Source organism: Anomaloglossus baeobatrachus, chromosome 2 (genome assembly GCF_048569485.1).
Source record: "Anomaloglossus baeobatrachus isolate aAnoBae1 chromosome 2, aAnoBae1.hap1, whole genome shotgun sequence".
Taxonomy (NCBI): Eukaryota; Metazoa; Chordata; class Amphibia; order Anura; family Aromobatidae; genus Anomaloglossus; species Anomaloglossus baeobatrachus.
The window spans coordinates 527,672,813-527,700,597 of record NC_134354.1 but is presented as its reverse complement, the minus strand read 5'-3'; the positions used below and the strand labels follow the sequence as shown (position 1 = coordinate 527,700,597).

Below are 27,785 nucleotides of genomic sequence, written 5' to 3'. Positions count from 1 at the left end.
GTAGAAATGTGCTGCTGGCAACTCTGATTAATAGAACGCCATAAATAATCAAGTCAACTGAAGAACAAGTGATTTTCTGATATGTCGACAGATCGATGGCATGTTTACACTGTCTAATAATCTGGAAAGCTTTTTCGCTGATCATTACTTATGTGAAAGGTCCTTTAGTGTAAATGAAAAGAAAAACAGGTTGTGATTAAAGCTGTAGATTGAACCATTCTTTATTAAATTGTGTATAATTATCCACGTCCTTTCAGTTGAGCTTTCTTTGCCTTAATTAGTGCAGAGTTGCTCTGTAAGATATACACTGTGATTTCATTTACTGAGAAAACTGAAAAGCATCCTAATGGCTTCACTGGGTGGAAAAAGGTCCATAGAGGCTCTGTGTATACGAAAATGTGTGTGATATTTTTGTCACAGTGACATAATTAAATTTGTTTGTTCTACCTAATTAGCCTTTTAAATGTAATCTTTTTCAATTGAATCTGTTAGTAGGTTTTTGCTATGTAATGTGAAATCATCATAATGTAGGTGCAGAGTCCCTGATTAAAAGGATATATCACTTACGAGGTTGTGTTTTGCTTTTCAAAACACCATGGTTTTATCAGCAGGAGATTATCACTACATGGCAATTGGCCTGTGCCTCCTGGTCTAACCTTGACCTCAACTCTGATTAGCGGCTTTCTGTCACTATACAATGTACACAGAAAGCTGTGGTGTGGGTGGGGTTATTCACAGATCAATAACCAAGATCTACTAGATCTGCAGCAGAGGAAACTGTGACTATCATAACTGATGCACTAAGTTACACATCACTGAAATCAGGGTCTCTGTCGCTACCTCATGGTGCTGTCAGATTATATAGCAAAAATCTGCTGATGGATTCCCTTTAATGCAAACCCATTAAAGCATAATGAGCTAATTGAAAAGACAACTCTAATCTGGAGCCCTATCCGTTAAGCAATAGTTGCCGCATTATGTATCATTTTTCATTTTAGGTCACTGTTATTAGGAACATGAGCACTTTCATTATTGCAGATAACCAAGTTGGTTCTCAGTTACACAGAAGGTTTACACACAGGACATACTGATCAATTTCCTATGCAGTTAGGTTTATCATATACTAGCTGTAGTACCTGACGTTGCCTGGGATAGTAACTGTTTCTCTGTCTCTCTATCTCTCTGTCTGTCTGTCTCTGTCAGTCTGTCTCTTGGCCTGTCAGTCTCTGTCTCTTGGCCTGTCAGTCTCGGTTTCTCTTTGTCTGTCTCTGTCTCTCTCTCTCTGTTTGTCTCTTGGCCTGTCAGTCTCTGTCTATTTGTCTGTCTGTCTCTCTCTGTCCCTGTCTGTCTCTCCGACTGTCTCTTTCCTTGTCTGTCTCTGTATCACTTTGACTGTCTCTGTCTGTCTCTCTCTGTCTATTTGTCTGTCTCTTTCCCTGTCTGTCTCTGTGTCTGTCTGTGTCTGTCTGTCTCTGTCTCTATCAATGCCTGTCTCTCTGTCGGTCTCTGTATCAGTCTCTCTGTCTGTCTCTATCTCTCATTCTTTCTCTCTCTATCTCTGTGTGTCTGTCTGTTTCTCTCTCTGTCTGTTTGTCTCTGTCTGTCTCTTTCCCTGTCTGTCTCTGTCTGTTTGTCTCTGTCTCGTTCCCTCTCTGCCTCTGTCTCTTTCCCTGTCTGCCTTTGTCTTTGTCTATCTCTTTCCCTGTATGTCTTTCCCTGTCTGTCTGCATTTTTTCCCTGTCTGTCTGTCTCTTTCCCTGTCTGTCTCTGTCTGGCTGCCTTTTTTCTCTGTTTATTTGTCTCTTTCCCTGTCTACCTCCCTTTGTCTGTCTCTTTCCCTGTATGTCTTTCCCTATCTGTCTGCCTTTTTTTTGCTGTCTCTGTCTGTTTGTTTCTGTCTCTTTCCCTGTCTGCCTCTGTCTGTCTTTTTCTATGTACAGAACAGACCAAAAGTTTGAACACACCTTCTCATCTCTAGAAAAACTATTAAGAGGAGACTTTGTGCAGCAGGCCTTCATGGTAAAATAGCTGCTAGGAAACCACTGCTAAGGACGGACAACAAGCAGAAGAGACTTATTTGGGCTAAAGAACACAATGAATGGACATTAGACCAGTGGAAATCTGTGCTTTGGTCTGATGAGTCCAAATTTGAGATCTGTTGATCCAAACACCGTGTCTTTGTAGACAAGGTGAACGGATGGAATCTGCATGCCTGGTTCCCACCATGAAGCATGGAGGAGGAGGTGTGATGGTGTAGGGGTGCTTTGCTGCTGACACTGTTGGGGATTTATTCAAAATTGAAAGCATACAAAACCAGCATGCATACTACAGCATCGTGCAGCGGTGTGCTATTCCATCCGGTTTGCGTTTAGTTGGACCATAATTTATTTTTCAACAGGACATTGACCCCAAACACACCTCCAGGCTGTGTAAGGGCTATTTGACTAAGATGTAGAGTGATGGGGTGCTACGCCAGATGACCTAGTTTCCACAGTCAGCAGACCTGAACCCAATCAAGATGGTTTGGGGTGAGCTGAACCGCAGAGTGAAGGCAAAAGGGCCAACAAGTGCTAAGCATCTCTGGGAACTCCTTCAAGACTTTCGAAAACCATTTCCGGTGACTACTTCTTGAAGCTCATCAAGAAAATGCCACGAATGTGCAAAGTAGTAATGAAAGTAAAAGGTGGCTACTTTGAAGAACCTAGAATATAAGACCTATTTTAAGTTGTTTCACACTTTTTTAAGTATTTCATTCCACATGTTTTAATTCATAGTTTTGATGCCTTCAATGTGAATCTACAATTTTTAGAGTCATGAAAATAAAGAAAACTCTTTGAATGAGGAGGTGTGTCCAAACCTTTGGTCTGTACTGTATGTCTGGCTTTTTTTTTTCCTATCTGTGTGTCTGTTTGTCTCTGTCTCTTTCCCTGTCAGCCTCTTTCTCTGTCTGTCTGTGCCTGCCTGTTTGTCTCTCAGTCTGTCTCTGTGCCTGTGTCTGTCTCTCTACCGATATCATATTACCTCACGCATAAGCTTCTTATACTAACAATTTCCTTTGTTCCTATAGCAACCAATCACATTTCTTATTAATGATCTGTAGCTCCCAGCTCCATTCACTTTAATGGAGGTAGGTTTTTAGGAGAGTAACTGTAAAGCGCTGGGTTAAATTTTCCCATCAAAACATAGTCTATGACGTTCCCTGAGTCAAATGGGGTGTCTGTGCAAAATGTTGTGATTGTAAATGCGACGGTGCGGATTTCTTTAGCGGACACACACACACACATATACACACACATACATTCATACATATGTATCGCCCCTGAGACTGGGTGCTACAGGGTATTGTATTTTTATGTATTTTATATATGTATTTTATAATGTCTGTCCAGGCAGGAGGAGGTTAAGTCTGTATCCTGCCTCACACACGCAGCCTCACACACACACACACACACACACACACACACACACACACACACACACACACACAGGCAGAGAGAACATTCCTCAGGTGGGGGCACATGCAGGAGGAAGTTACAAAGGGGACAGTTTGGTTTCACTTTAGGCAGCATGCCTTGGGGATGCAGAAAGAGAACATGCAGTGATCAGCTCTCTGAGAGCTCTCTCTCTCAGGGAGGCAGAGCAGAGGAACCACCAAGTCCAGACCGGTTCATACACCCTTTCCTTACCTTGGACCGGGCGAGTGGATGGCTGAGGACCCCTAAGCTGAGAGAGCGGACAGCACCAGTTAGGAGGCTCCAGGTCCATTAGCCGGCAGAGACCTGGAATCGGAGAAGTGGCTAGGCAGGATGAAGTACAGAGCCCTGCAGCTTCGGGTGGCAGAGTAATGGGTCCCAAGAGCTCCAGAGACAAGGAGGGGACCACCACACGAGAGCACAGGGGGAGAAAGCCCACAGGCTGCGCTACAAGACTTAACCTCTGCTCAGCCTGGGAGCGAACGGAGTAATTGCAGAATATGAAAGAACTGTGAGTAAAAAGATCTGAAACCCGCAACCCAGTGACTCTGACTCTGTTTGTCGTCACCTTGTGATCTCGAGATTCCCAGTTCCCCGTTCTCCCCCCCCCCGGGGGCTGCTCCACCTGTGGGGAGCGATAATCTCCTGGCTGCACCCCAACATCTCCCCCGGCGAGGTACCCTGCAGCGGCGGCCTTATCCCTGGCCGCACACCACAGGTGGCGTAATCGACATCATCCATTCCACTCCTGGAGGAGGAAAGGTCGGAGGAAGGGTTCGCAGCGGAGGTTGCCGGTACCCCAGTCACCACCGTAACCGGTGTCTACGTCACCAGGAATAGTCCTTGCTAGCCTCCCCTTTACTGTGCACCACAGGGCCACGGAACCAGGTCAGGCCACGACTTCCACAAACCACTGGCCCGGCGACGGGTATACAAGGTACGGAGGTAAGCTCCTATCTTGTGCTCCGTGGGGGTCACACATATATACACTCAGCTTTATATATTAGATATGATAGATGTATGATTGACATCTAATCACAGGTCTATGTCTTTATTTATATCATTTATAGATTTATTCACATAATAGTAAGTCATCTCCTATCCAGCGGTCAGGCCCCAGTGATCTTGAGAATGGGTTTTTGAAACCTTAAAAACAGCGCCCATCTATTTCTGGCAGTAATGTATAAAATGAAAGGATCGAAAGTCCTGAAAATCAGTAACTTACTGTTTTGTTAAAAACTTTGTTACATTCATTTTTTCAGAGTGGTAGGGAAGTAATCCTGCAATTTTTATTCTTGCCACTCAGTCGATTTTAGACTTTGTGTTTTTTCAGGAAGAGTTTTCAGAAGGCTCCTTCTCCACAAATGCAGGATTAGACTAACCTGTAACACCTGATAACACAGCGACGTCATAGCTGCTCCCCCTCCCTTCACTATCACCTGTGCACAGGTTGTATTGAACATTTCAATACAACAGATCGTGTCAGGGTCTGACCATTGTAGTCATGTACATGTGATCAGGGCCACCACTAGGAAATTCAGGTCGCCATACTGGCAAAATTTTGGGGCCCACTTGAGACTCCACCCAAGCTCCACCTCAGCTCTGCCTCCACCCATCAAGCCTTCTACAGTCTCACCGCCACTCTTGGAAAAAGTGTGTGTGCGTGTGTGTGTGTGTGTGTATATATATACATATATATATAGAGAGAGAGAGATGTATCTATATATATAATTGCCTTATTCTGTCTGTCTGTCTGTCTTTCTGGCCCCACCCCCCCACACCGATTGGCCGCTCGCCCAGGCTGCGCCCCCACACGGATTGGCCAGCCGCTCGCCCAGGCTCCGCCCCCCCACAGATTGGCCTCTTGCCCCGGCACCCTGCAGGCATTGGCAATTCGGCCACGCCACGCCCCGCCCCCCTCACGCAATGCACGCTAGCTCTGGCCCCGCCCCCTCCCTCCCCCCGCGCATTCTCCGAACTGACACGGCTGTCACGGAGGTGAGTACTGTACTCCCCCCCCCCCCCACCCCCCCCCGGCCCCCGCTCGCACGGGAGTGGTGTGGATACGTTGGTAACCATGCTCGCATGGTTACAAGCGCATCAAGGTCCTGCTGCGGCGGAAGATCCACACGCACACACATAACAGCACACACACAAACATACACACACATCAGATCACACTCACTCTCACACACACACCTCACACACACCTCACATCGCATCCACATACTCACAGCATCCGGCGATATCGCTTGCTTCTCGGCCTCGATACTGTGCTGTTGTGACCTTCCAGGACCTGACGGAGGATCACATGGCCAGAGGCATGTGGTATCTCCGGATGTTGTGAGTGTGAGCGCGTATGTGCGATATCGTCAGTCTCTGTGTGTGTGAGTGTATGCGATCGGGTGTGTGTGAGTGGATGCGATCGGGTGTGTGTGAGTGGATGCGATCGGGTGTGTGTGAGTGGATGCGATCGGGTGTGTGTGAGTGGATGCGATCGGGTGTGTGTGAGTGGATGCAATCGGGTGTGTGTGAGTGGATGCAATCGGGTGTGTGAGTGTCGGCAGAGGAGCACGGCGTGCTGGAGGAGGCTGGGAGCAGAGAGGCTGATCATGGGGAAGGCTGGGAGGGGGAGGCTGATGCTGGGGGAGACTGGGAGGGGAAGGCTGATGCTGAAGGAGGCTGGGAGGGGGAGGCTGGGAGGAAGGAGGCTGGGAGGAGAGAGGCTGATCCTGGGGAAGGCTGGGAAGGGGAGGCTGATGCTGAGGGAGGCTGGAAAGAGAGAGGCTGATGCTGGGGGAGGCTGGAAGGAGAGAGGCTGAGGCTGGGACGAGAGAGGCTGATGCTGGGGAAGGCTGATGCTGAGGGAGGCTGGGAGGGGAAAGCTGATGCTGGGGAAGGCTGGGAGGACGGAGGCTGGGAGGAGAGAGGCTGACCTGGGGAAGGCTGGGAGAGGGAGGCTGATGCTGGAGGAGGCTGGAAGGACAGAGGCTGATGCTGGGGACAGAGAGGAGAGGCTGATGCTGGGAGGAGAGAGGCTGATCTGGGATGAGAGAGGCTGATGCTGGGAGGAGAGAGGCTGATGCTGGGGGAGGCTGGGAGGGGGAGGCTGATGCTGGGGGAGGCTGGGACGAGGGAGGCTGATGCTGGTGGAGGCTGATGCTTGGGGAGGCTGATGCTGGGGGAGGCTGGAAGGAGAGAGGCTAATGCTGGTGGAGGCTGATGCTTGGGGAGGCTGATGCTGGGGGAGACTGGGAGGGGAAGGCTGATGCTGAGGGAGGCTGGGAGGGGGAGGCTGGGAGGAAGGAGGCTGGGAGGAGAGAGGCTGATCCTGGGGAAGGCTGGGAACGGGAGGCTGATGCTGAGGGAGGCTGGAAGGAGAGAGGCTGATGCTGGTGGAGGCTGACGCTGGTGGAGGCTGATGCTTAGGGAGGCTGATGCTGGGGGAGACTGGTAACGGAAGGCTGATGCTGAGGGAGGCTGGGAGGGGGAGGCTGGGAGGAAGGAGGCTGGGAGGAGAGAGGCTGATCCTGGGGAAGGCTGGGAAGGGGAGGCTGATGCTGAGGGAGGCTGGAAGGAGAGAGGCTGATGCTGGGGGAGGCTGGAAGGAGAGAGGCTGAGGCTGGGAGGAGAGAGAGGCTGATGCTGGGGAAGGCTAATGCTGAGGGAGGCTGGGAGGGGAAAGCTGATGCTGGGGAAGGCTGGGAGGACGGAGGCTGGGAGGAGAGAGGCTGATCCTGGGGAAGGCTGCGAGAGGGAGGCTGATGCTGGAGGAGGCTGGAAGGAGAGAGGCTGATGCTGGCGGAGGCTGATGCTGGGGGAGGCTGGAAGGAGAGAGGCTGATGCTGAGGGAGGCTGGGAGGAGGGAGGCTGGGAGAGATAGGCTGAGAGAAGAGAGGCTGATGCACACACACACACACACACACGCGCGCGCACTGCACAACACACCACACACACACACACACACTGGGAACCACAAACAACTGCCCTACACAGACACCCACACACACAGACAACGCTGCACACACACAACACCCAACACACAAACACCGCGGCACACACAAATATACGCACATACCGCACAACACACACATTGCACAAAACATACCTCCCCCCAAAACACACCACACACACACAAACCGCGCAACACACACACAACACTACAGACACACAGCGCTCCACAAACAACGCAACACACGCAACACACATACAACACCGCTCTCACCCCCCGTCACACCCAGACAACACCCAGAACATGTACAGTGCCTACACAAACACTTGGTAACTACACACAACAACATCTATATATACAGTTAGGTCCAGAAATATTTGGACAGTGACACAAGTTTTGTTATTTTAGCTGTTTACAAAAACATGTTCAGAAATACAATTATATATATAATATGGGCTGAAAGTGCACACTCCCAGCTGCAATATGAGAGTTTTCACATCCAAATCGGAGAAAGGGTTTAGGAATCATAGCTCTGTAATGCATAGCCTCCTCTTTTTAAAGGGACCAAAAGTAATTGGACAAGGGACTGTAAGGGCTGCAATTAACTCTGAAGGCGTCTCCCTCGTTAACCTGTAATCAATGAAGTAGTTAAAAGGTCTGGGGTTGATTACAGGTGTGTGGTTTTGCTATTTGAAAGCTGTTGCTTTGACCAGACAACATGCGGTCTAAGGAACTCTCAATTGAGGTGAAGCAGAACATCCTGAGGCTGAAAAAAAAGAAAAAATCCATCAGAGAGATAGCAGACATGCTTGGAGTAGCAAAATCAACAGTCGGGTACATTCTGAGAAAAAAGGAATTGACTGGTGAGCTTGGAAACTCAAAAAGGCCTGGGCGTCCACGGATGACAACAGTGGTGGATGATCGCCGCATACTTTCTTTGGTGAAGAAGAACCCATTCACAACATCAACTGAAGTCCAGAACACTCTCAGTGAAGTAGGTGTATCTGTCTCTAAGTCAACAGTAAAGAGAAGACTCCATGGAAGTAAATACAAAGGGTTCACATCTAGATGCAAACCATTCATCAATTCCAAAAATAGACAGGCCAGAGTTAAATTTGCTGAAAAACACCTCATGAAGCCAGCTCAGTTCTGGAAAAGTATTCTATGGACAGATGAGACAAAGATCAACCTGTACCAGAATGATGGGAAGAAAAAAGTTTGGAGAAGAAAGGGAACGGCACATGATCCAAGGCAAACCACATCCTCTGTAAAACATGGTGGAGGCAACGTGATGGCATGGGCATGCATGGCTTTCAATGGCACTGGGTCACTTGTGTTTATTGATGACATAACAACAGACAAGAGTAGCCGGATGAATTCTGAAGTGTACCGGAATATACTTTCAGCCCAGATTCAGCCAAATGCCGCAAAGTTGATCGGACGGCGCTTCATAGTACAGATGGACAATGACCCCAAGCATACAGCCAAAGCTACCCAGGAGTTCATGAGTGCAAAAAAGTGGAACATTCTGCAATGGCCAAGTCAATCACCAGATCTTAACCCAATTGAGCATGCATTTCACTTGCTCAAATCCAGAGTTAAGACGGAAAGACCCACAAACAAGCAAGACCTGAAGGCTGCGGCTGTAAAGGCCTGGCAAAGCATTAAGAAGGAGGAAACCCAGCGTTTGGTGATGTCCATAGGTTCCAGACTTAAGGCAGTGATTGCTTCCAAAGGATTCGCAACAAAATATTGAAAATAAAAATATTTTGTTTGGGTTTGGTTTATTTGTCCAATTACTTTTGACCTCCTAAAATGTGGAGTGTTTGTAAAGAAATATGTACAATTCCCACAATTTCTATCAGATATTTTTGTTCAAACCTTCAAATTAAACGTTACAATCTGCACTTGAATTCTGTTGTAGAGGTTTCATTTCAAATCCAATGTGGTGGCATGCAGAGCCCAACTCACGAAAATTGTGTCACTGTCCAAATATTTCTGGACCTAACTGTATATATATATATATATATATAACAAAAATCATACATGAACTACACAATACGTAAATTCTAGAATACCCGATGCGTAGAATCGGGCCACCTTCTAGTATGTATATATATATGTATATATATATATATATATATATATATATATATATATATATATATATATATATATATATATATATACAGTATATATATATATATATATATATATATATACAGTATATATACACACACACACATACAGTCATGGCGAAAAATGTTAGCACCCTTGCAGTTGTTCCAGAAAATGAAGTATTTCCCTCAGAAAATTAATAATACACCACTTACACCGCCCCTCTCCGTAATAGACCCTTTACACAACACATCTTCATAATATCTCTCCAACACTGCCCCATGTATAATATCCCCTCCACACACTGCTCCTTTGTATACTATTCCCCCACACACACTGCTCCTCTGTATAATATCCCCACACACACTGCCCCTGTGTATAATATCATATAATATACCGTATGTGCATATATATGCTGCCCCTCTGTATACTATCCCTCCACAAAAGCTTCCACTCTTCATATATATATCCTTCCACCAAGAGTGCCCCACTGTATATCGACCCACACCCACTACCACCCTGCATACTATCCTCCCCCACCCCAACACACACACATTGCCCCTCTGTATAATATTCTCCTGATATATATGTCCTCCTCCTGGTATATATGTCCCCATCCTGGTATACATGTTCCCCTACTGGGCTCATCCTGGTATATATGTTCCTATCATGCTTTATTTGTCCCCTTCCTAGCATATATGTCCTCTTCCTGCTATATATGTCCTCATCCTGGGCATCTTCTGGCATGTATATCTCTCTTCTGGGCACATTCTGGTATATATATGTCCCCATCCTAGTTTCTGTCCTCTTCCTGGTATATATGTCCCCCTCCTAGTATATATGTCCCATCATGGGCCCCTTCGGGTATATATATACATTTTCCCTCGTGGGTACATTCTGGTGTATATATATATTCCCATCCTGGTATTTGTCCTTGTCCTGGTATATACGATATATCCTTCTCTGGATCTAACATCTTTTTTGGTTTAGGAACAGACAAGTGGAATTGATTTGCAAAATGGAGGACGCCTGTGCTGCTGATTGTAGCACTTATGCAAAAGATCGGTTTTACGCATAAAATTCTACTGATCTATTCCAGAAAAGACAAATGGCATTTCCCAATGTAGAGCCCTTACAGATTTAGTAAATATGCCCCAAACATCCAAATATGTTTTTACACACAAACATATCTAATCACATGTATCTTCACACCACAAAACACTATTATGTCCCATTCAAACTTGAGTGTTATTCACATACACAAAAAATTTGTACCAGTGTCATCAGTGTTTTGGATCAGTGTGTCATCAATGTCCGTTTTTACCATCAGTGTCATTAGTGTTTTTCCACAGCTAGAAAAATAAATAAATGACAAATCTTCTCCTATTCTTTGCAATATTTCAGGGGTTGTCCATTACTCTGACAACCTTGTCACAATACCTATGTACCTACGTTTCCCTACTGTAAACTAATAACAGCTATACTCACCTCCGCTGCGGCTCCAGCAGAGTTGGCATTGGCTCTCTCAGGGATGAAATCACACTGCAATGTCACACGATCCCTGCAGCCACTGAGAACTGACATTTACCCCCTTCAGTTGTCTTGATTCGTCCGCAGATGGGGAGACTGGAGCCAGCGCTGATTGGACAATGTAACATAACAATGCATTGCAATCCTTGGGAGAGCCAGTGCTTACACTGATGTAACAGTGCCGGCACCAGAGGTGAGTATAGTAGTTACTATTTTACTCAGGGGGAAAAAAGGGATTGAGAAGGGGATGCCGAAGTATTGGACTTCCCCTTTAAACAAAGATAGCCCATGTACCGTACACTAATGCCATCCGTGTGCTGTACGTGTTGTTCATAGGCCCATAGATTTGTTTTGCCAATATTCATCCGTACTGCTGGGAAAAAAAAACACATGGACACAACATGTTTTGCATGGACACATGGACTATGAAAAAACTGGACAATTCTCTTGTACTGACCAAGGCAACGGATGTATTGCCGAAACGGGACAGCATGTATGCAAATCACATGATTGCGGTCGTGCGCCCGCCTTTGGCACTGGAGTATCCTGACAGGATCACAATTCACAATTTTGCAGTCACATAAACTGCAGACTTGTACCCCAAGGCCAGACCACCCCTTTGACCTCTGCAGGCTGTGATCTAAATCAACAAAATTCTCAGTCACTCTGAGACAATCCCCTCAAACTCATCTCATGCATTATACATTGTAACGTCCATCCCATAAAAGTTCACAGCCGCTCCCAGTATAAAGTGCTGAATTGATACCACCTATGCCTTCAAAGTATAACACACAAATGCAACACACATTACAGTACAATATTACTTCAGGCCCAGCACACAGTGTATGACTCCTCATACAGGGTATAGAGTGCAGCTGACCCTACAGCCCTCAGCCCCTAACGGTAACATCCATAGCAACCTCACAGGGTAAAATCCCCAGAAATCCACAGGGTAACATCCATAGCAACCTCACAGGGTAAAATCCCCAGAAATCCACAGGGTAACATCCATAGCAGCCTCACAGGGTAAAATCATTATTATTTATTATTATAGCGCCATCAATTCCATGGCGCTTTACATGTGAAAGGGGTGTACATAGTAGGGACAAGTACAATAATCATAAACAATACAAGACACAAACAGGTGGTACAGGATGAGAGAGGACCCTGCCCGCGAGGGCTCACAGTCTAAAAGAGCCCCAGCAAACCCACAAGGTCAAATCCATAGCAGCCTCACAGGGTAAAATCTCCAGCAACCCACAAGGGAACATACCCAGTCCCTCCCTCACAGTACGCAATGCTGGATTGATGCTGTTTGCATCTTACCATCAATTCCAGAGATAGAAGCTGCCAGTAGGAGATAATCACTGAGAGGCAGCACAGCAAGGAGGAGGCAGAGCCAGCACTGAGCCCCGCACAGTCCAGGAATCCCAGGGGATCTGTGTGCTGTGTGCTCCATCCGGGCAGGCTGCTTTAAAGGTACAGCAATATCCAGCGGCTGCTAATGTAGCAGGTTGCAGGGTGGCCCTCAGCAGCTGTTGGAGGAGCGGCTCAGCGGGCATTTGCACCCTGGGTCAGCCCCACCACCCCCGGCGATCTTCGGCTCACTGGAGCGCTTACCGGCTTTCCCATCGGCTGCCGTGTCCTTGCCACCTCTGCGCTCTGTGTTGCCTATGAGGTCGCAGAATGATGACCTCATTACGTTGAGCTGCAGGATGACGCGCCTCCTCCCTTCTCTGCTCTACTGATCCTCCTTGCCTCCAGCACACATTGCTAATTTGCATGCGATGCCTATGAAGCGCGTTGCCTGCAACTTTAGCGATGTGTTGTAGCCGAAGCGTCATCGACGGGCCCCTCTGCTATGGCTGTGACTGGGGCCCGCTGAAGAGGAGGGGGGCCCGGTCAGGGCCTAGGGCTTAACAAAGTAATTCCCCCAGCCTGGCCGGGCCCCCCCTTGTCACCGGGCCCCCTAGACCAGTCACAGTAGTAATGCCCTGATGGCAGCCCTTCATGTGATATTTCCTGAAACAACAGGAAGTATACGTTTAAAAAAAGCCCCAATAGCCAGTGTGAAAACTGAAAGATTTTTAATTTAAAAATTTTAATTAAGATTGTGATATTAAAAAAAAAAAAACCCTACAAAATTTGAACACTAGAACATTATTTAAACAATAAGTTTTTTTATGATGGCACATTCTCTTTCATTTTATAAAAATCTTTTTACTGTCAGGTTTTTTTAAGTGTTTGTAATGCTGTTTCTGGTGACGATAAAAACGTGTCTTTCCTGGCATTTCTCACATCCTACAGAAAAGCCAATGAAAATTACCAAAAGAATGCGACATTTAAAAATAAGTTACAATCTAAAAAAAAAAGCTGTGTATGTAGTAGACCTTTCATTAAAATGCATCTGAACGCAACAAAAATGGAAAGAAAGTGTTGCAAGAGTGCTGCAATATCGTGTGCAAATCCAAGCTTGTGCTGGTCAATTCTGGTATTATTGATGATGAGTGCTACAGGGAAGAAGCACCAGAACAAACAGCATTAAGGTCCCCATGCACATCAAGCGAGCCAAACTCACCATTATCCGATGTTCTTTATAATGTGTATGGTGCCTCCTGACCCAGTGGCCGATCCTTTTGTTCTTTGGGAGATAAGCCACTACCATAGGAGTCTGGCAGCTGCATGGAGAATACAGGATAGCGTGACCAAGCCAAGTGTTCTTGTGCATGAGAAGCTCAGGAGAGGTAGATGTAAACCGAAAGATCATTCAGGTGACAGCTATCTCATCTGTATAGGGGAGTTTTGCTATATTTTCAGGCCTTTGGTGTTAGTGGTTCATTCCATCCTTTGATTTTGAAACAAAGAACTGGCCCCAACATACTTTAGCTTACACCAGCCAGACATTGTCATGAGTATGTCACAGGTGACACAGTCCGTTGGTTTCCGGGAATAGAAGGTCACAGCGTTTGGCTGTGCAAAATGCTCCCTAACTTTCTCTTATTCCTGGTGTCAGTATTCAGTGTACTAGGTATCTCCTTTGCTAAGTTTTCATCCTTTCCCCTTTAGGACCCAGCGGAGCTCCTCTTCCCATCAGCTACTGGCTTTTAATACTTTAATTTTTCCTGAACTTGTGCTGGTGATATTCAGTTCCTTCATAAATTCTGGATGCAAGAAGGCAGCTTGCACTGATCTGTACGATTGTTGCTCTTCTTTGCTGAACTTCCTGAGGCGTCTGGAGATAAGTTGTTCATGTGCTTTCCCAATGTGTGTGCTCCCTCTATCTTCTTTATTCTTAGTTGGGTTGATGAAGCGCTCATCCGACCTGTTCCCTATGTAGGGCCCAGCTCTAGGGTCATCCTAGGGTCAGGTATCTGGCTTAGCGCATAGGTGTGGAACCTATCTAGGGTGGTGATGGTCCCAGGGGCCAGCAGTAGGTTTGGTCAAGGGTCACCATCTCCGCCTTCCTTAGACGCAGGGTTTCTCTTGCCTTTCACCTTTCGCTTATTACTTCCCTGTACCTAGCTTGACAGACATGTGGCAATTCTAGCAATTATCATAGAATCGTATGGGTACTCTGCAGTATACAGCCTAAGATATTTTATATAAAAGATTATACAAACTATATGGCCAAATAAGTTGTGCATAGACCCGAAAGTGCTCAATTTAAGACTCGGTTCAGACAAGCATATCTAAAATAGTCTCAATTTTGTCATCCATAAACAGGTGATTTTACATCTGTACCTTGCTCTGTATGTTATCCACGTCTGTTTTCAACATTCGTAAAACTTCCGTTTTATACATCAACAATTATAAAATTTACAAAAGGCCTAATAAATATAGTTTCTGATGTAATCTTTGCATTGTAGCTACTGGAAAAGGGATGCCAGACAATGTAGTCCATATGGCATCCATTTTTTTTATACGCTCGCATTGAATTTAATAAGTGAGTCTCATCTTCTAAACATGCATACTGCATTTTTATATTCACATAATTACTTGGTTTGTGTGAAAAATGCTCATCTAAACTAGTCTATTAACTTATATTTTTCATGCCGAAGTAACTGCCATCTGAATGAGGCCTAATGCTGCAATGCAGCATTTTGTTTTCTGTTTAAAGGGGCTATTCCACTTTTAGAAATGTAGACCTCAAACGATTAGTGGAATATAAAATAACAAAGACAAGGAGTACTTACTATCTCCCCCTACAGCACCGGCTTCCTGTCTTTGCTTTGGGCTCTGTGTTTTTGCTGCAGTGATGATGTCATTGTTAAGGGAATCTGTCAGCAGGTTTTTGCTACCTCATCTGAGAGCAGTATGATGTAGGCAAAGAGACTCTGAATCCAATGATGTATCACTTAGATTACTGGATTGTTACTGGTGTGTCACAGTTGAGAGACAGGCCTGTGATGTCCCGCTGTAGAAGGTTGCAGCGTTTGGCTACACAAATTGCTCCCTGAAATTCTATTCTTCCTGCTGTAGTGTAAATGGTATCCTGTATCCTATGTATTTTCTCTGCTTGGCGTTAATCCTTTTCCTCTTAGGACTCTGCGGATATCCTCACCTTTCAGCTGTATCATCATCACTTCCCCTTGTGTCCTTAAATACTCACATTTCTCCTTGGTGTTTCCTGGTGATAGAGTTATATTCCTATACAGGCTTTAGTTACAAGCTGTCAGCTTGTATTCATCTGAAGAAACATTGTTGTTTGTTGCTGTTCCTCTTCCTGAGTCTTCCTGGAGATAAGTTATTTGTTCCCTTCCACCTGTTGGTGCTCCCTGTGTCTTCTTTAGAGCTTAATGGGGTTGATTAAATGTCATCCCACCGTTCCTTACCTAGGGCCCAGTTCAAGGTCAGCCAGGGCCAGATATCCTGCTCATAGATGTGGTACCTATCTAGCTTGGTCAGGGGAGCCAGGGGCCAGTGGAAGGTTTGGTCGGTGGTCACCATCTCCCCTTTCCTTAGACACAGGGTTTCCCTTCCTTGTTGGCACTTTCCCACAGATAGGGTGACATGGGTGCAGCCGTTCTGACGCAATCAAAGCTTTTATTTTTAGGAATGCAGTATTGCTGAGAGCACTGTCCCGCACATACCAGACTTTCAATAGAGAGTGTACAGCAATTATAATCACTAGACTTTTAGTTTAAATAAACAATAGCACACAGCCTGATAAGAGACTCATAGTTGATTTTTGCTTTTTAACCCCTACAGCATGCTGTCCTCAGATTACATAGCAAAAACCTGTTGACAGATTCCCTTTATCAGCACATATCACTGCAGCTGCTGCTGCTCAGTGATTGACTGCAAAGGTGACGCAATCTGTTGACTTGAAGTCACCTCTGCAGTCAAAAGAAAAACACGGAGACTGGAGCAGTGGTGGGGGGCTGGTGCATGGGAGGGTGAGGACTATTGGTTTTTGTTGTTTTACATTATAGGTATGGTTTAGGGTCCAGTTTTCAAAAAGTGGAAAAGCCCTTTAAGCACCTCATCTCTTATTTGACTGTGACTCTGAGCATGCTTGGATGTATTTAAATGTTGCAAACATATTGCATTGTTTTTTTCTGTCAATACATGCTAGTGGTTTCTGAGTTTCTGCACTGTATAAGAGCTTAAGCAGACGTCTGTACAAATCAGTCGGATCTCAGACCGCAGTCAATGGATTGGCCACTTCTCCAGACCTAAGGCGGGCTTTGCACACTATGACATCGCAGGTGCGATGTCGGTGGGGGTCAAATCGAAAGTGACGCACATCCGGCATCGCAGTCGATATCGTAGTGTGCAAATCCTTTTTGATACGATTAACGAGCGCAAAAGCGTCGTTATCGTATTATCGGTGTAGGGTCCGACATTTCCATAATGCCGGTGCAGCGACAGGTACGATGTAGTTCCTCGTTCCTGCAGCAGTACACCTCGCTGTATATGAAGCCGCAGGAGCGAGGAACATCTCCTACCTGCGTCCCGGCTGCAATGCGGAAGGACGTAGGTGGGTGGGATGTTTACATCCTGTTCATCTCCGCCCCTCCGCTGCTATTGGCCGCCTGCCGTGTGACGTCGCTTTGACGCCGCTCGACCCGCCCCCTTAAGAAGGAGGCGGGTTGCCAGCCAGAGCGACGTCGCAGGACAGGTGTGTGCATGTGAAGCTGGTGTAGCGATAATGTTCGCTACGCCAGCAATCACAAGATATCGCTACTGTGACGGCGGTGGGGACTATCGCGCTCGACATCGCAGCATCGGTGTTACGGGGGGCTGTCTGATAATAACCGAAAGGAGTATCAGACAGTCAGGGTCCACCGTGCAAAGACTTTGCTGCAGACTATGGCAGAGTGCAATACCTCTGTTAACTCACAGAAGGATATAATAAGTAAGTAAAGCAATTCCTCCCTTACTTGGAGGGTGTGTGGAATGATCTCTGTTAATAATCACAGAGACAAAGGCAATGTGTGCGAAATGGCACCTACCTAGGTCCGCTCTTCTAGTGGTGCAAAAGAGACGAACAGCAGCGTAAGCCGCACAAAGCTCCTACCTGCGTTCGCTCCACTAGTGTGCGAGGATACGAACCACTAGATATGGCACCTGCCTAGGTCCGCTCTTCTAGTGGTGCAAAAGAGACGAACAGCAGCGTAAGCCGCACAAAGCTCCTACCTCTGTTCGCTCCCCTAGTGTGCGAGGATACGAACAACTGCCAGACGCAGTATAAGGAACGTTACCCTAGCGGCAACGTCCACCTACGAGTAGAATCACAAGGCCCAGCCAGACCATGTGCCTCAGGCACCTGCCTATGTCCGCTCCCCTAAGAGGTAAGGATACGGACAGCAGCCGAAGCTGTAAGGTATAAGAATGCTACCCTGCCGGTAGCGCTCACCTAGCATAGACAGAGGAATGCCTAGAGGAACGCGCACAGAGCGTCTACTCATATGCATGAACCAAGAGGACTGAGCACCATGCGGCGTGTGTCAGGGTCTTATATAGACTCTGTGCCTCATCCAAGATGGAGGACACCAGAGCCAATCCGCTGCCAGAACGACAGGAGTGACGTCATGCTGGCCTATCACCGAGCAAGACGTCACAAGCACATGACCAGCGACCAATCGGCATAGAAGGTGTCAGAGACATGTGACCTCGTGTCAGCGATGATGTCACCCGCACATGTGCAATGGCTCCAAGATTGGACTTAGTCTCCGGCGCTCGCACATGTGCAGTAGCAAGAAATCTGGACTTAGTCTCCAGCGCTCGCACATGTGCAGTAGCAAGAAATCTGGACTTAGTCTCCAGCGCTCGCACATGTGCAGTAGCAAGAAATCTGGACATAGTCTCCAGTGCTCGCAGCAACCGTAACAGTACCTCCCCCTCAAGGGCCCCCCTCCCGGCGACGCAGGTAATCGGCAACTAAGTCGGGAGCATGGACAGCCTCCTCAGGCTCCCAAGAGCGATGTTCCGGGCCATAGTCCTCCCAATCTATCAAGAAGAACCTGCGCCCTCTAACCATCTTAGAACCAACTATGGCTCGTACCTCATAGCTAGAGCGAGAGGAATCAGAGGCAGGAGAGTGCACTTCACGAGCGTGAGGTAAAATAGCCGGCTTTAGCAGTGAGACATGGAATTTGTCATGAATCCTAAGATGGACAGGTAACTTCAATTGATAGACTACAGGATTTACCTGTCGAAGAACCTCATAAGGACCCAGGAAGCGAGGAGCAAATTTGACAGAGCTCACTTTAAGTCTCACGTGTTTTGCAGAGAGCCACACAAAGTCCCCTGGAGAAAAGACAGGAGCCGGGCGACGAAACCGATCGGACACCGTCTTCATACGGTCCTTAGCTGCTTGGATCGACTCTTGAGTCCGATCCCAAACCTCTCTGGCATTAGTTGCCCAGTCGGCCACAAGAGGAGGAGGTGCAGCAGCGGGAAACGGTACCGGTACCCTAGGGTGTTGCCCATTATTGAGTACGAACGGTGTCTGCCCAGTGGCCTCAGCCAGCGAATTGTTAAGGGCAAATTCTGCCCAGGGTAGGAGGGAGGACCAGTTATCGTGGTTCTCAGCAACAAAGTGTCGAAGGTATATAATCATAGATTGATTGGTACGTTCAACCAAACCATTAGTCTCCGGATGGTATGCTGAAGAGAGATTCAACTCAATTTGCAGAAGGCTACAAAGATCTCGCCAGAAACGGGAAGTAAATTGCGGGCCTCTATCACAAATGATACGATCTGGCATCCCGTGAAGCCTAAAGACATGCTTGAGGAATAGTTTGGCTAGTACCCTGGAAGATGGGATTCTCGATAACGGTACGAGATGAACCATCCGGGAGAAATGGTCCGTAATGACCCACACAAATCTATGTCCCTGTGAACATGGAAGATCACCCACAAAGTCCATGCCTACCACCTCCCATGGTCTATCTGGCACTGGTAAAGGATGCAAGAGCCCAGCCGGTCTCTGCCGTAATGGACGGTTGCGAGCACACGAGTAGCAGGAACCGACATATCTCTTGACGTGGCTGGCTAAGTGTGGCCACCAATACCACCTCTCCAGTAACTCTCGTGTCCGCCTGATACCAAAATGCCCACCCACCTTTGAGGTGTGGGCCCATGACAGTATATCATTCTGTCGATCAGGCGGAACAAAGGTCTTGCCCGGTGGGATTTGGTCTAACGTCACAGGGGAGAGCGTATGAAAAACCCTGGAGGGAAGGATAAGACGAGGTTCGTCAATCTCTTCCTGGGTAGAAAGCATAGAGCGAGACAGGGCGTCTGCCTTGTTATTCTTACTCCCAGACAAATAGTTGATGGAGAAGTGAAAGCGGGAGAAAAACAAGGACCAGCGGGCTTGGCGAGGATTCAGACGCTGAGCGGTTTGTAAGTACGTCAGATTCTTATGGTCTGTATAGACCTGGAAAGGATGTTTCGCTCCTTCCAGCAAGTGACGCCACTCCTCCAAGGCTAATCTCAAGGCGAGCAGTTCCCTATCCCCAATGGTATAGTTTCTCTCTGCCGGTGAAAAGGTTTTAGCAAAGAAGAAACACGGCCTTTTTCTACCTGCACCGTTCTTTTGATACAAGACCGCACCAGCACCCACTGAAGAGGCATCAACCTCTAAGAGGAAGGGCTTACTCTCATCGGGTCTTTGAAGAACGGGAGCAGTTGAAAAGTGTCTTTTTACGGCCTCAAAAGCCTGAGATGTCTCAGTAGACCAGGCTTTGGGATTAGCACCTTTCTTAGTCAAGGCCACCAAAGGGGCCACCAAAGTAGAAAAATGGGGTATGAACTGCCTGTAATAATTTATGAATCCTAAGAAGCGTTGCACCGCCTTCAAGGAATGAGGTTCGGACCATTGCAGGACAGCAGAGAGCTTCGCAGGATCCATAGCCAGACCCTCTTGTGAGATAATGTAACCCAAAAAAGGCAATGAGGACTGCTCGAATACACATTTCTCGAGTTTAGCAAACAATGAGTGCTCCCTTAAACGGGAAAGGACACGAACGACATCCTGACGATGAGTCTCCAGATCAGGAGAAAAAATCAGGATGTCGTCCAGATACACCACTACTGAGGATAACAGTAAATCCCTGAACACATCGTTTACGAAGTCCTGAAATACTGCGGGTGCATTACATAACCCAAAAGGCATGACGAGGTATTCATAGTGACCGTCTCGGGTGTTAAAAGCGGTCTTCCATTCGTCACCCTTTCGAATTCGTACCAAGTTATACGCACCCCGCAGATCCAACTTCGTAAAAACTTGAGCTCCTCTCAGTCTGTCAAAGAGCTCCGAAATTAAAGGTAATGGGTATTTGTTCTTTATTGTGATTGCGTTGAGACCCCTGTAATCTATGCAGGGACGCAAATCACCCTCTTTCTTCCGAACAAAGAAAAACCCAGCTCCCGCGGGAGAGACAGACTTACGAATGAACCCCTTCTCTAAGCTCTCTCTTATATAGGTCGACATGGCCTCCGACTCAGGTATCGACAGGGGGTAAACCCTGCCTTTAGGTGGAACCGAACCTGGGATAAGGTCTATGGCACAGTCATACGGCCTATGGGGTGGAAGAACCTCAGCACCCTGTTTGGAGAACACGTCAGCGAAATCCAAATAGGGTGTAGGTATGGGAGAGAGATCAGTTGATGCAACCGCAACGACCTTAGGTGGTAAGGGAAGACATCGGGACTGACATTTCGAACCCCAACTAATAATGCTGTCAGACTCCCAGTCAATGTGAGGAGCATGAGTCCGAAGCCATGGAAGACCCAGAAGGACGTCGTCTATACCCTCAGGCAAAACAAGAAAAGAAATCTCCTCTATGTGACCCTGAGACAGGGAAAGGCGCAAGGGAACTGTCCTCAATGTAATGGAGTCAGACAACATAGTTCCATTAACAACACGGACAGGAATAGGCGCCTCTAACATGATAGAGGGAATATTGTGTCCCTTTACAAATCCTGAGGACACAAAAATCCCGTCAGCTCCGGAATCCACAAAAGCCATAATAGGCCATGTATTCTCAGATAACGAGAGCTGACCTGGGATACAACACTTAGAGGGTGCAGAAGACGTCTCTAGTAACCCCCCTCTAATGGTTACTAGGCCAGGGAGTTTCCCTGACGACTAGGACACTTGTTGGCATAGTGCCCAGCCTGACGACATACGTAACATATAGGAGGACCAGACTTGCGTAGTCTGGAGAACGTATGACCTAACTCCATAGGAGTGGGAGATGTTTCAGATGCTGAGGAAGATGGTAGTGGACCCTCAACAACTGGAATAGCCCGATGCTTAGGGCGTGAGGAAGAGACCTCGAGTCTACGTTCCTTATGGCGTACATCGATCCTCGTTGCTACTGTGATCAAGTCCTCCAGAGAAGCAGGGACCTCACGAGTAGCAAGGGCATCCTTGACATAGCCTGCCAACCCTCTCCAGAAGATAGGAATCAACACCTTCTCTGGCCAATCTAGTTCTGCCACCAGAGTTCTAAAAGCAATGGCATAAGAACTAGTGGATAACGAACCCTGAGATAGATCTAACAGTCTCAGGGCCGCATCATGGGTAACCTGCGGACCCATGAATACCGCCTTAAGAGCATCAAGAAAGTCTTGATGTCTCAGAGTAACCACATCAGAGCGCTCCCATAGGGGAGTCGCCCATTCTAAGGCTTTGTCCTGAAGTAAGGAGATGATAAAGCCTACTCTGGACCTCTCCGTAGAGAAGCGAGAAGAGTTGACCTCTAGGTGTATCTGACACTGACTAATGAAACCACGACATGATCTGGCATCGCCAGAATATCTGTTTGGCAGAGCAAGTCGAGGATCATGTGCAGATGTCACCATGGTCTGAGGTTTATCCTCTATACTCTTGAGCCGTGACTCAAGTACTTGTATGTAATGGTGTAACTGCTGATATTCTGCCATAACTGCCAGACCCTTGGCTCAGTCCTAATGTTACGGGGGGCTGTCTGATAATAACCGAAAGGAGTATCAGACAGTCAGGGTCCACCGTGCAAAGACTTTGCTGCAGACTATGGCAGAGTGCAATACCTCTGTTAACTCACAGAAGGATATAATAAGTAAGTAAAGCAATTCCTCCCTTACTTGGAGGGTGTGTGGAATGATCTCTGTTAATAATCACAGAGACAAAGGCAATGTGTGCGAAATGGCACCTACCTAGGTCCGCTCTTCTAGTGGTGCAAAAGAGACGAACAGCAGCGTAAGCCGCACAAAGCTCCTACCTCTGTTCGCTCCCCTAGTGTGCGAGGATACGAACAACTGCCAGACGCAGTATAAGGAACGTTACCCTAGCGGCAACGTCCACCTACGAGTAGAATCACAAGGCCCAGCCAGACCATGTGCCTCAGGCACCTGCCTATGTCCGCTCCCCTAAGAGGTAAGGATACGGACAGCAGCCGAAGCTGTAAGGTATAAGAATGCTACCCTGCCGGTAGCGCTCACCTAGCATAGACAGAGGAATGCCTAGAGGAACGCGCACAGAGCGTCTACTCATATGCATGAACCAAGAGGACTGAGCACCATGCGGCGTGTGTCAGGGTCTTATATAGACTCTGTGCCTCATCCAAGATGGAGGACACCAGAGCCAATCCGCTGCCAGAACGACAGGAGTGACGTCATGCTGGCCTATCACCGAGCAAGACGTCACAAGCACATGACCAGCGACCAATCGGCATAGAAGGTGTCAGAGACATGTGACCTCGTGTCAGCGATGATGTCACCCGCACATGTGCAATGGCTCCAAGATTGGACTTAGTCTCCGGCGCTCGCACATGTGCAGTAGCAAGAAATCTGGACTTAGTCTCCAGCGCTCGCACATGTGCAGTAGCAAGAAATCTGGACTTAGTCTCCAGCGCTCGCACATGTGCAGTAGCAAGAAATCTGGACATAGTCTCCAGTGCTCGCAGCAACCGTAACAATCGGTTTGTGATGTCGCAGCGTGCAAAGTACCCCATAGCCTCACAGTCTCTTAGAAATATACGAAGCCATCATGCTTTAGTTGGGAGAACTGTGCCCAGTCCTTGCATTGCGGCCTGACATCGGACCGATTTCTACAGATGTCTGCATGAGCGATTAGACTATGTTCACATGCAGAAAAGCTGCTTTTTACAGTTGCAACAAAAGATATGAGATTTCAGAAATCTTATGAACATGCTTGTTTTTTTCTTCCTGACTGAATTTCAGAGCTGCAGTTTTTTTAACATCTACAGCATGTCAATTTTCAGGGTTTATCCAGCATTTCTTCACCCATAGAATGCAATAAGAAAGTGATAAAACGCTGCAACAACACAACAAGCCAAAGTTGTTTTAAGTTTAGCATTTTTACTGCCAAGATAGGAGGTTTTGGCTGCAGAAAAAAAACAGTAAAAAGCTGCATGTGAACATACTAATGTGTGAATAGACCCTTGGGTTATCATATACCAGGTTTGAGTCATTTTACGTAATCACAGCAAAGAAATACAATTTGACTACTCCTTGTGAATAGACCCTGGCTGTAGCTCTATATCTGGATGAAATGCTCTCTACCGTGCTATAATTGAATGTAATGATCGCCTCTGCTAATTTTTCAGGTGCTCCCTCTGGCTCATACAAGTGGAAACAGAAAACGTATCACATTAATTAATCCCCAGGCTGTTAATCTCTCAGACTATAAGGAAAAGCTTCAGCAGGCAATTAAGTCTTATGAAAGGTAAATGTTACATTTTTAGTAGTATATTTACCCAACATATTTGCTCAGATTCTCACAAGGCAACAGTGGATTTACTTTGTGAGCAAGAATAAGAACTGGTGTATGTTTAGCATCACAGATGGACAAATATACAAGTGGTTCTCAAGAAATTAGAATATCATCAAAAAGTTAATTTATTTCAGAAATTCAATACAAAAAGGGAAACACATTATATAGAGTCATTACACACAGAGCTATCTATTTGAAGTGTTTATTTCTGTTAATGTTGATGATTATGGCTTAAGGCCCCGTCACACTAAGCAACATCGCTAGCAACATCGCTAGCAACATCGCTGCTAACGAACAACTTTTGTGACGTAACAGCGATGTTGCTAGCGATGTTGCTGTGTGTGACATCCAGCAACAACCTGGCCCCTGCTGTGAGGTCGTTGGTTGTTGCTGAATGTCCTGGGCCATTTTTTAGTTGTTGCTGTCCCGCTGTGAAGCACAGATCGCTGTGTGTGACAGCGAGACAGCAACAACTAAATATGCAGGCAGCAGGAGCCGGCTTCTGCAGAGGCTGGTAACCAATGTAAACATCGGGTAACCAAGAAGCCCTGTCCTTGGTTACCCAATATTTACCTTTGTTACCAGCCTCCGCCGCTCTCACTGTCAGTGCCGGCTCCTGCTCTGTGCACATGTAGCTGCAGGACACATCGGGTTAATTAACCCGATGTGTGCTGTAACTAGGAGAGCAAGGAGCCAGCGCTAAACGGTGTGCGCTGCTCCCTGCTCTGTGCACATTTAGCTGCAGCATACATCGGGTAATTAACCCGATGTGTGCTGTAGCTAGGAGAGCAAGGAGCCAGCGCTCAGTGTGCGCTGCTCCCTGCTCTCTGCACGTGTAGCTCCGTGCGGTGGTAACCAAGGTAAATATCGGGTTGGTTACCGATATTTACCTTAGTTACCAAGCGCAGCATCTTCCACGCGGCGCTGGGGGCTGGTCACTGGTTGCTGGTGAGCTCACCAGCAACTCGTGTAGCCACGCTCCAGCGATCCCTGCCAGGTCAGGTTGCTGGTGGGATCGCTGGAGCGTCGCAGTGTGACATCTCACCAGCAACCTCCTAGCAACTTACCAGCGATCCCTATCGTTGTTGGGATCGCTGGTAAGTTGCTTAGTGTGACGGTACCTTTACAGCCAATGAAAACCCAAAAGTCATTATCTCAGAAAATTAGAATAATTAGCACATAACACCTGCAAAGGCTTCCTAAGCATTTAAAGTGATCCCTTAGTCTGGTTCAGTAGGCTACACAATTATGGAGAAGACTGCTGACTTGAGAGATCTCCAGAAGGCAGTCATTGACACACTCCACAAGGACGGTAAGCTACAAAAGATCATTGCTAAAGAAGCTGGCTGTTCACAGAGTGCTGTATCCAAGCATATTGATAGACAGTTGAGTGGAAGGAAAAAGTGTGGTAGAAAAAGGTGCACAAGCAATCGGAATAACCGCAGCCTTGATAGGATTGTTAAGAAAAGGCCAGTCAAAAATTTGGGGGAGATTCACAAGGAGTGGACTGCTGCTGGAGTCAGTGCTTCAAGAGCCACCACACACAGATGTATCCAGATGTATCCAGGACATGGACTACAAGTGTCGCATTCCTTGTGTCAAGCCACTTATGACCAATAGACAATGCCAGAAACATCTTACCTTGGCCAAGGAGAAAGAGAACTGGACTTTTGCTCAGTGTGTAGAATGGCTAGGGGAGACAGTGATAGTTGTGAATACAGGGGTTGTCATGCTGCAGTGCAGCCGCTTGATAGTCCCCTTGCCTCCCAGTAGCTTTTCCTCTCAAAGGATGACTCCGCCACAGTCCATTCTGCAATCCATTCTTTCTCTGAGACAATAAAATGCACAGCGGTGTTTTCTCTTTCAACAACGAAACTTTACTATTCTTCTTTACAGTATCTGACTACTTGCACTACACGGGCACCGCTTCTGTCCTGATGGGGTTCCCTCAAGAATCCACTTGCACATATAATTTAATGACCGACCGCTTTCCTGGCACCTGGACTCCATTAGATACCGCTAGGCCCCTCATTCTGCTGTCTGACATCATGTTGCACGAACTGATTCAAATAGTCCTTAAGCTTATCCGTCCCACCCACAAGGATTAACTTGCGCTTTGGAAAGGCTACGTACAACAGCACTCCTGTGCTCATGCTTAGGCCAGGACCTACCCTTCTCAGACAAGGGCCCATTAACCTTCGGTCTCGCAGGGGATTTCTTAGAGTTTTCGTATCCAGGAAAAACAGATGCCTCCCCGACCAACTGGACTAAACGCCGCTTCTGGGGACGCAGTTCCACAATCCTCTTAGCAGCAGGACCCCGCGCATCTGTGATCATAGGAGTGACCCTTAGGATCGTCAATTAAGAGTATAAATTTGGGCTTGTTCTTTGTATCTCCTTCTGGGGATACCCTACCCTCCTTCTATCGCCTGTCCTATATGTATGCTACTCCCCTCCTCTTACTTAACCCTTTGTCTGCCTACCCAGGTGCCAGGACTGCTGTTACAAAACCACACTGGCACCCAGTGGCCATATACAAAATACACCATACATTACATTGCATTACACTAAACCTTAGGTGTGACGGCTACTTCTGAAGGGGGGGTGGCATGGTCTTAACCCCCCTACAAGTTGTCCAAGGTGTTATTTTCAGATTAAAGTAAATTTTGCATTTCATTTGGAAATCAAGGTCTCAGAGTCTGGAGGAAGAGTGGAGAGGCCACAATCCAAGCTGCTTGAGGTCTAGTGTGAGTGAAGTTTTCATAATCAGTGATGGTTTGGGGAGCCATGTCATCTGCTGGTGTAGGTCCACTGTGTTTTATCAAGACCAAAGTCACCGCAGCCGTCTACCAGGAAATTTTAGAGCACTTCATGCTTCACTCTACCGACAAGCTTTTTGGAGATGGAAATTTCATTTTCCAGCAGGACTTGGCACCTGTCCACACTGCCACAGTATCACTGTGCTTGATTGGCCAGCAAACTCGACTGACCTAAACCTCATAGAAAATCTATGGAGTATTGTCAAGAGGAAGATGAGAGACACCAGACCCAACAATGCAGACAAGCTGAAAGCTGCTATCAAAGCAACCTGGGCTTCCATAACACCTCAGCAGTGCCACAGGCTGATCGCTTCCATGCCACGCCACATGGATGCAGTAATTCATGCAAAAGTAGCCCCAACCAAGTGTTGAGTGCATTTACTGTACAGACTTTTCAGTAGGCACCAACATTTTTGAGTTTAAAATAATTTTTTCAGTTGGTCTTATATAATATTCTATTTTTCTGAGATAATGACTTTTGGGTTTTCATTGGCTGTAAGCCATAATCATCAAAATTAACAGAAATAAACACTTGAAATAGATCACTCTATGTGTAATGACTCTATATAATATATGTGTTTCCCTTTTTGTATTGCATTACTGAAATAAATTAACTTTTTGATGACATTCTAATTTATTGAGAAGCACTTGTATATTTGGGG

The 27,785-nt window shown here is 46.9% G+C and overlaps 1 protein-coding gene across 1 annotated transcript in view; it reads left to right on the top strand.

Moving 5' to 3' along the window:
* VWA3B (von Willebrand factor A domain containing 3B) overlaps window positions 1–27,785 on the top strand; it is a 363,812-nt gene that overhangs the window by 179,096 nt on the left and 156,931 nt on the right. The window contains exon 20 of the mRNA XM_075336597.1: window positions 24,138–24,256. Within this exon, the coding sequence (XP_075192712.1) occupies window positions 24,138–24,256 (119 nt within the window). The remainder of the gene's footprint in view (window positions 1–24,137; window positions 24,257–27,785) is intronic.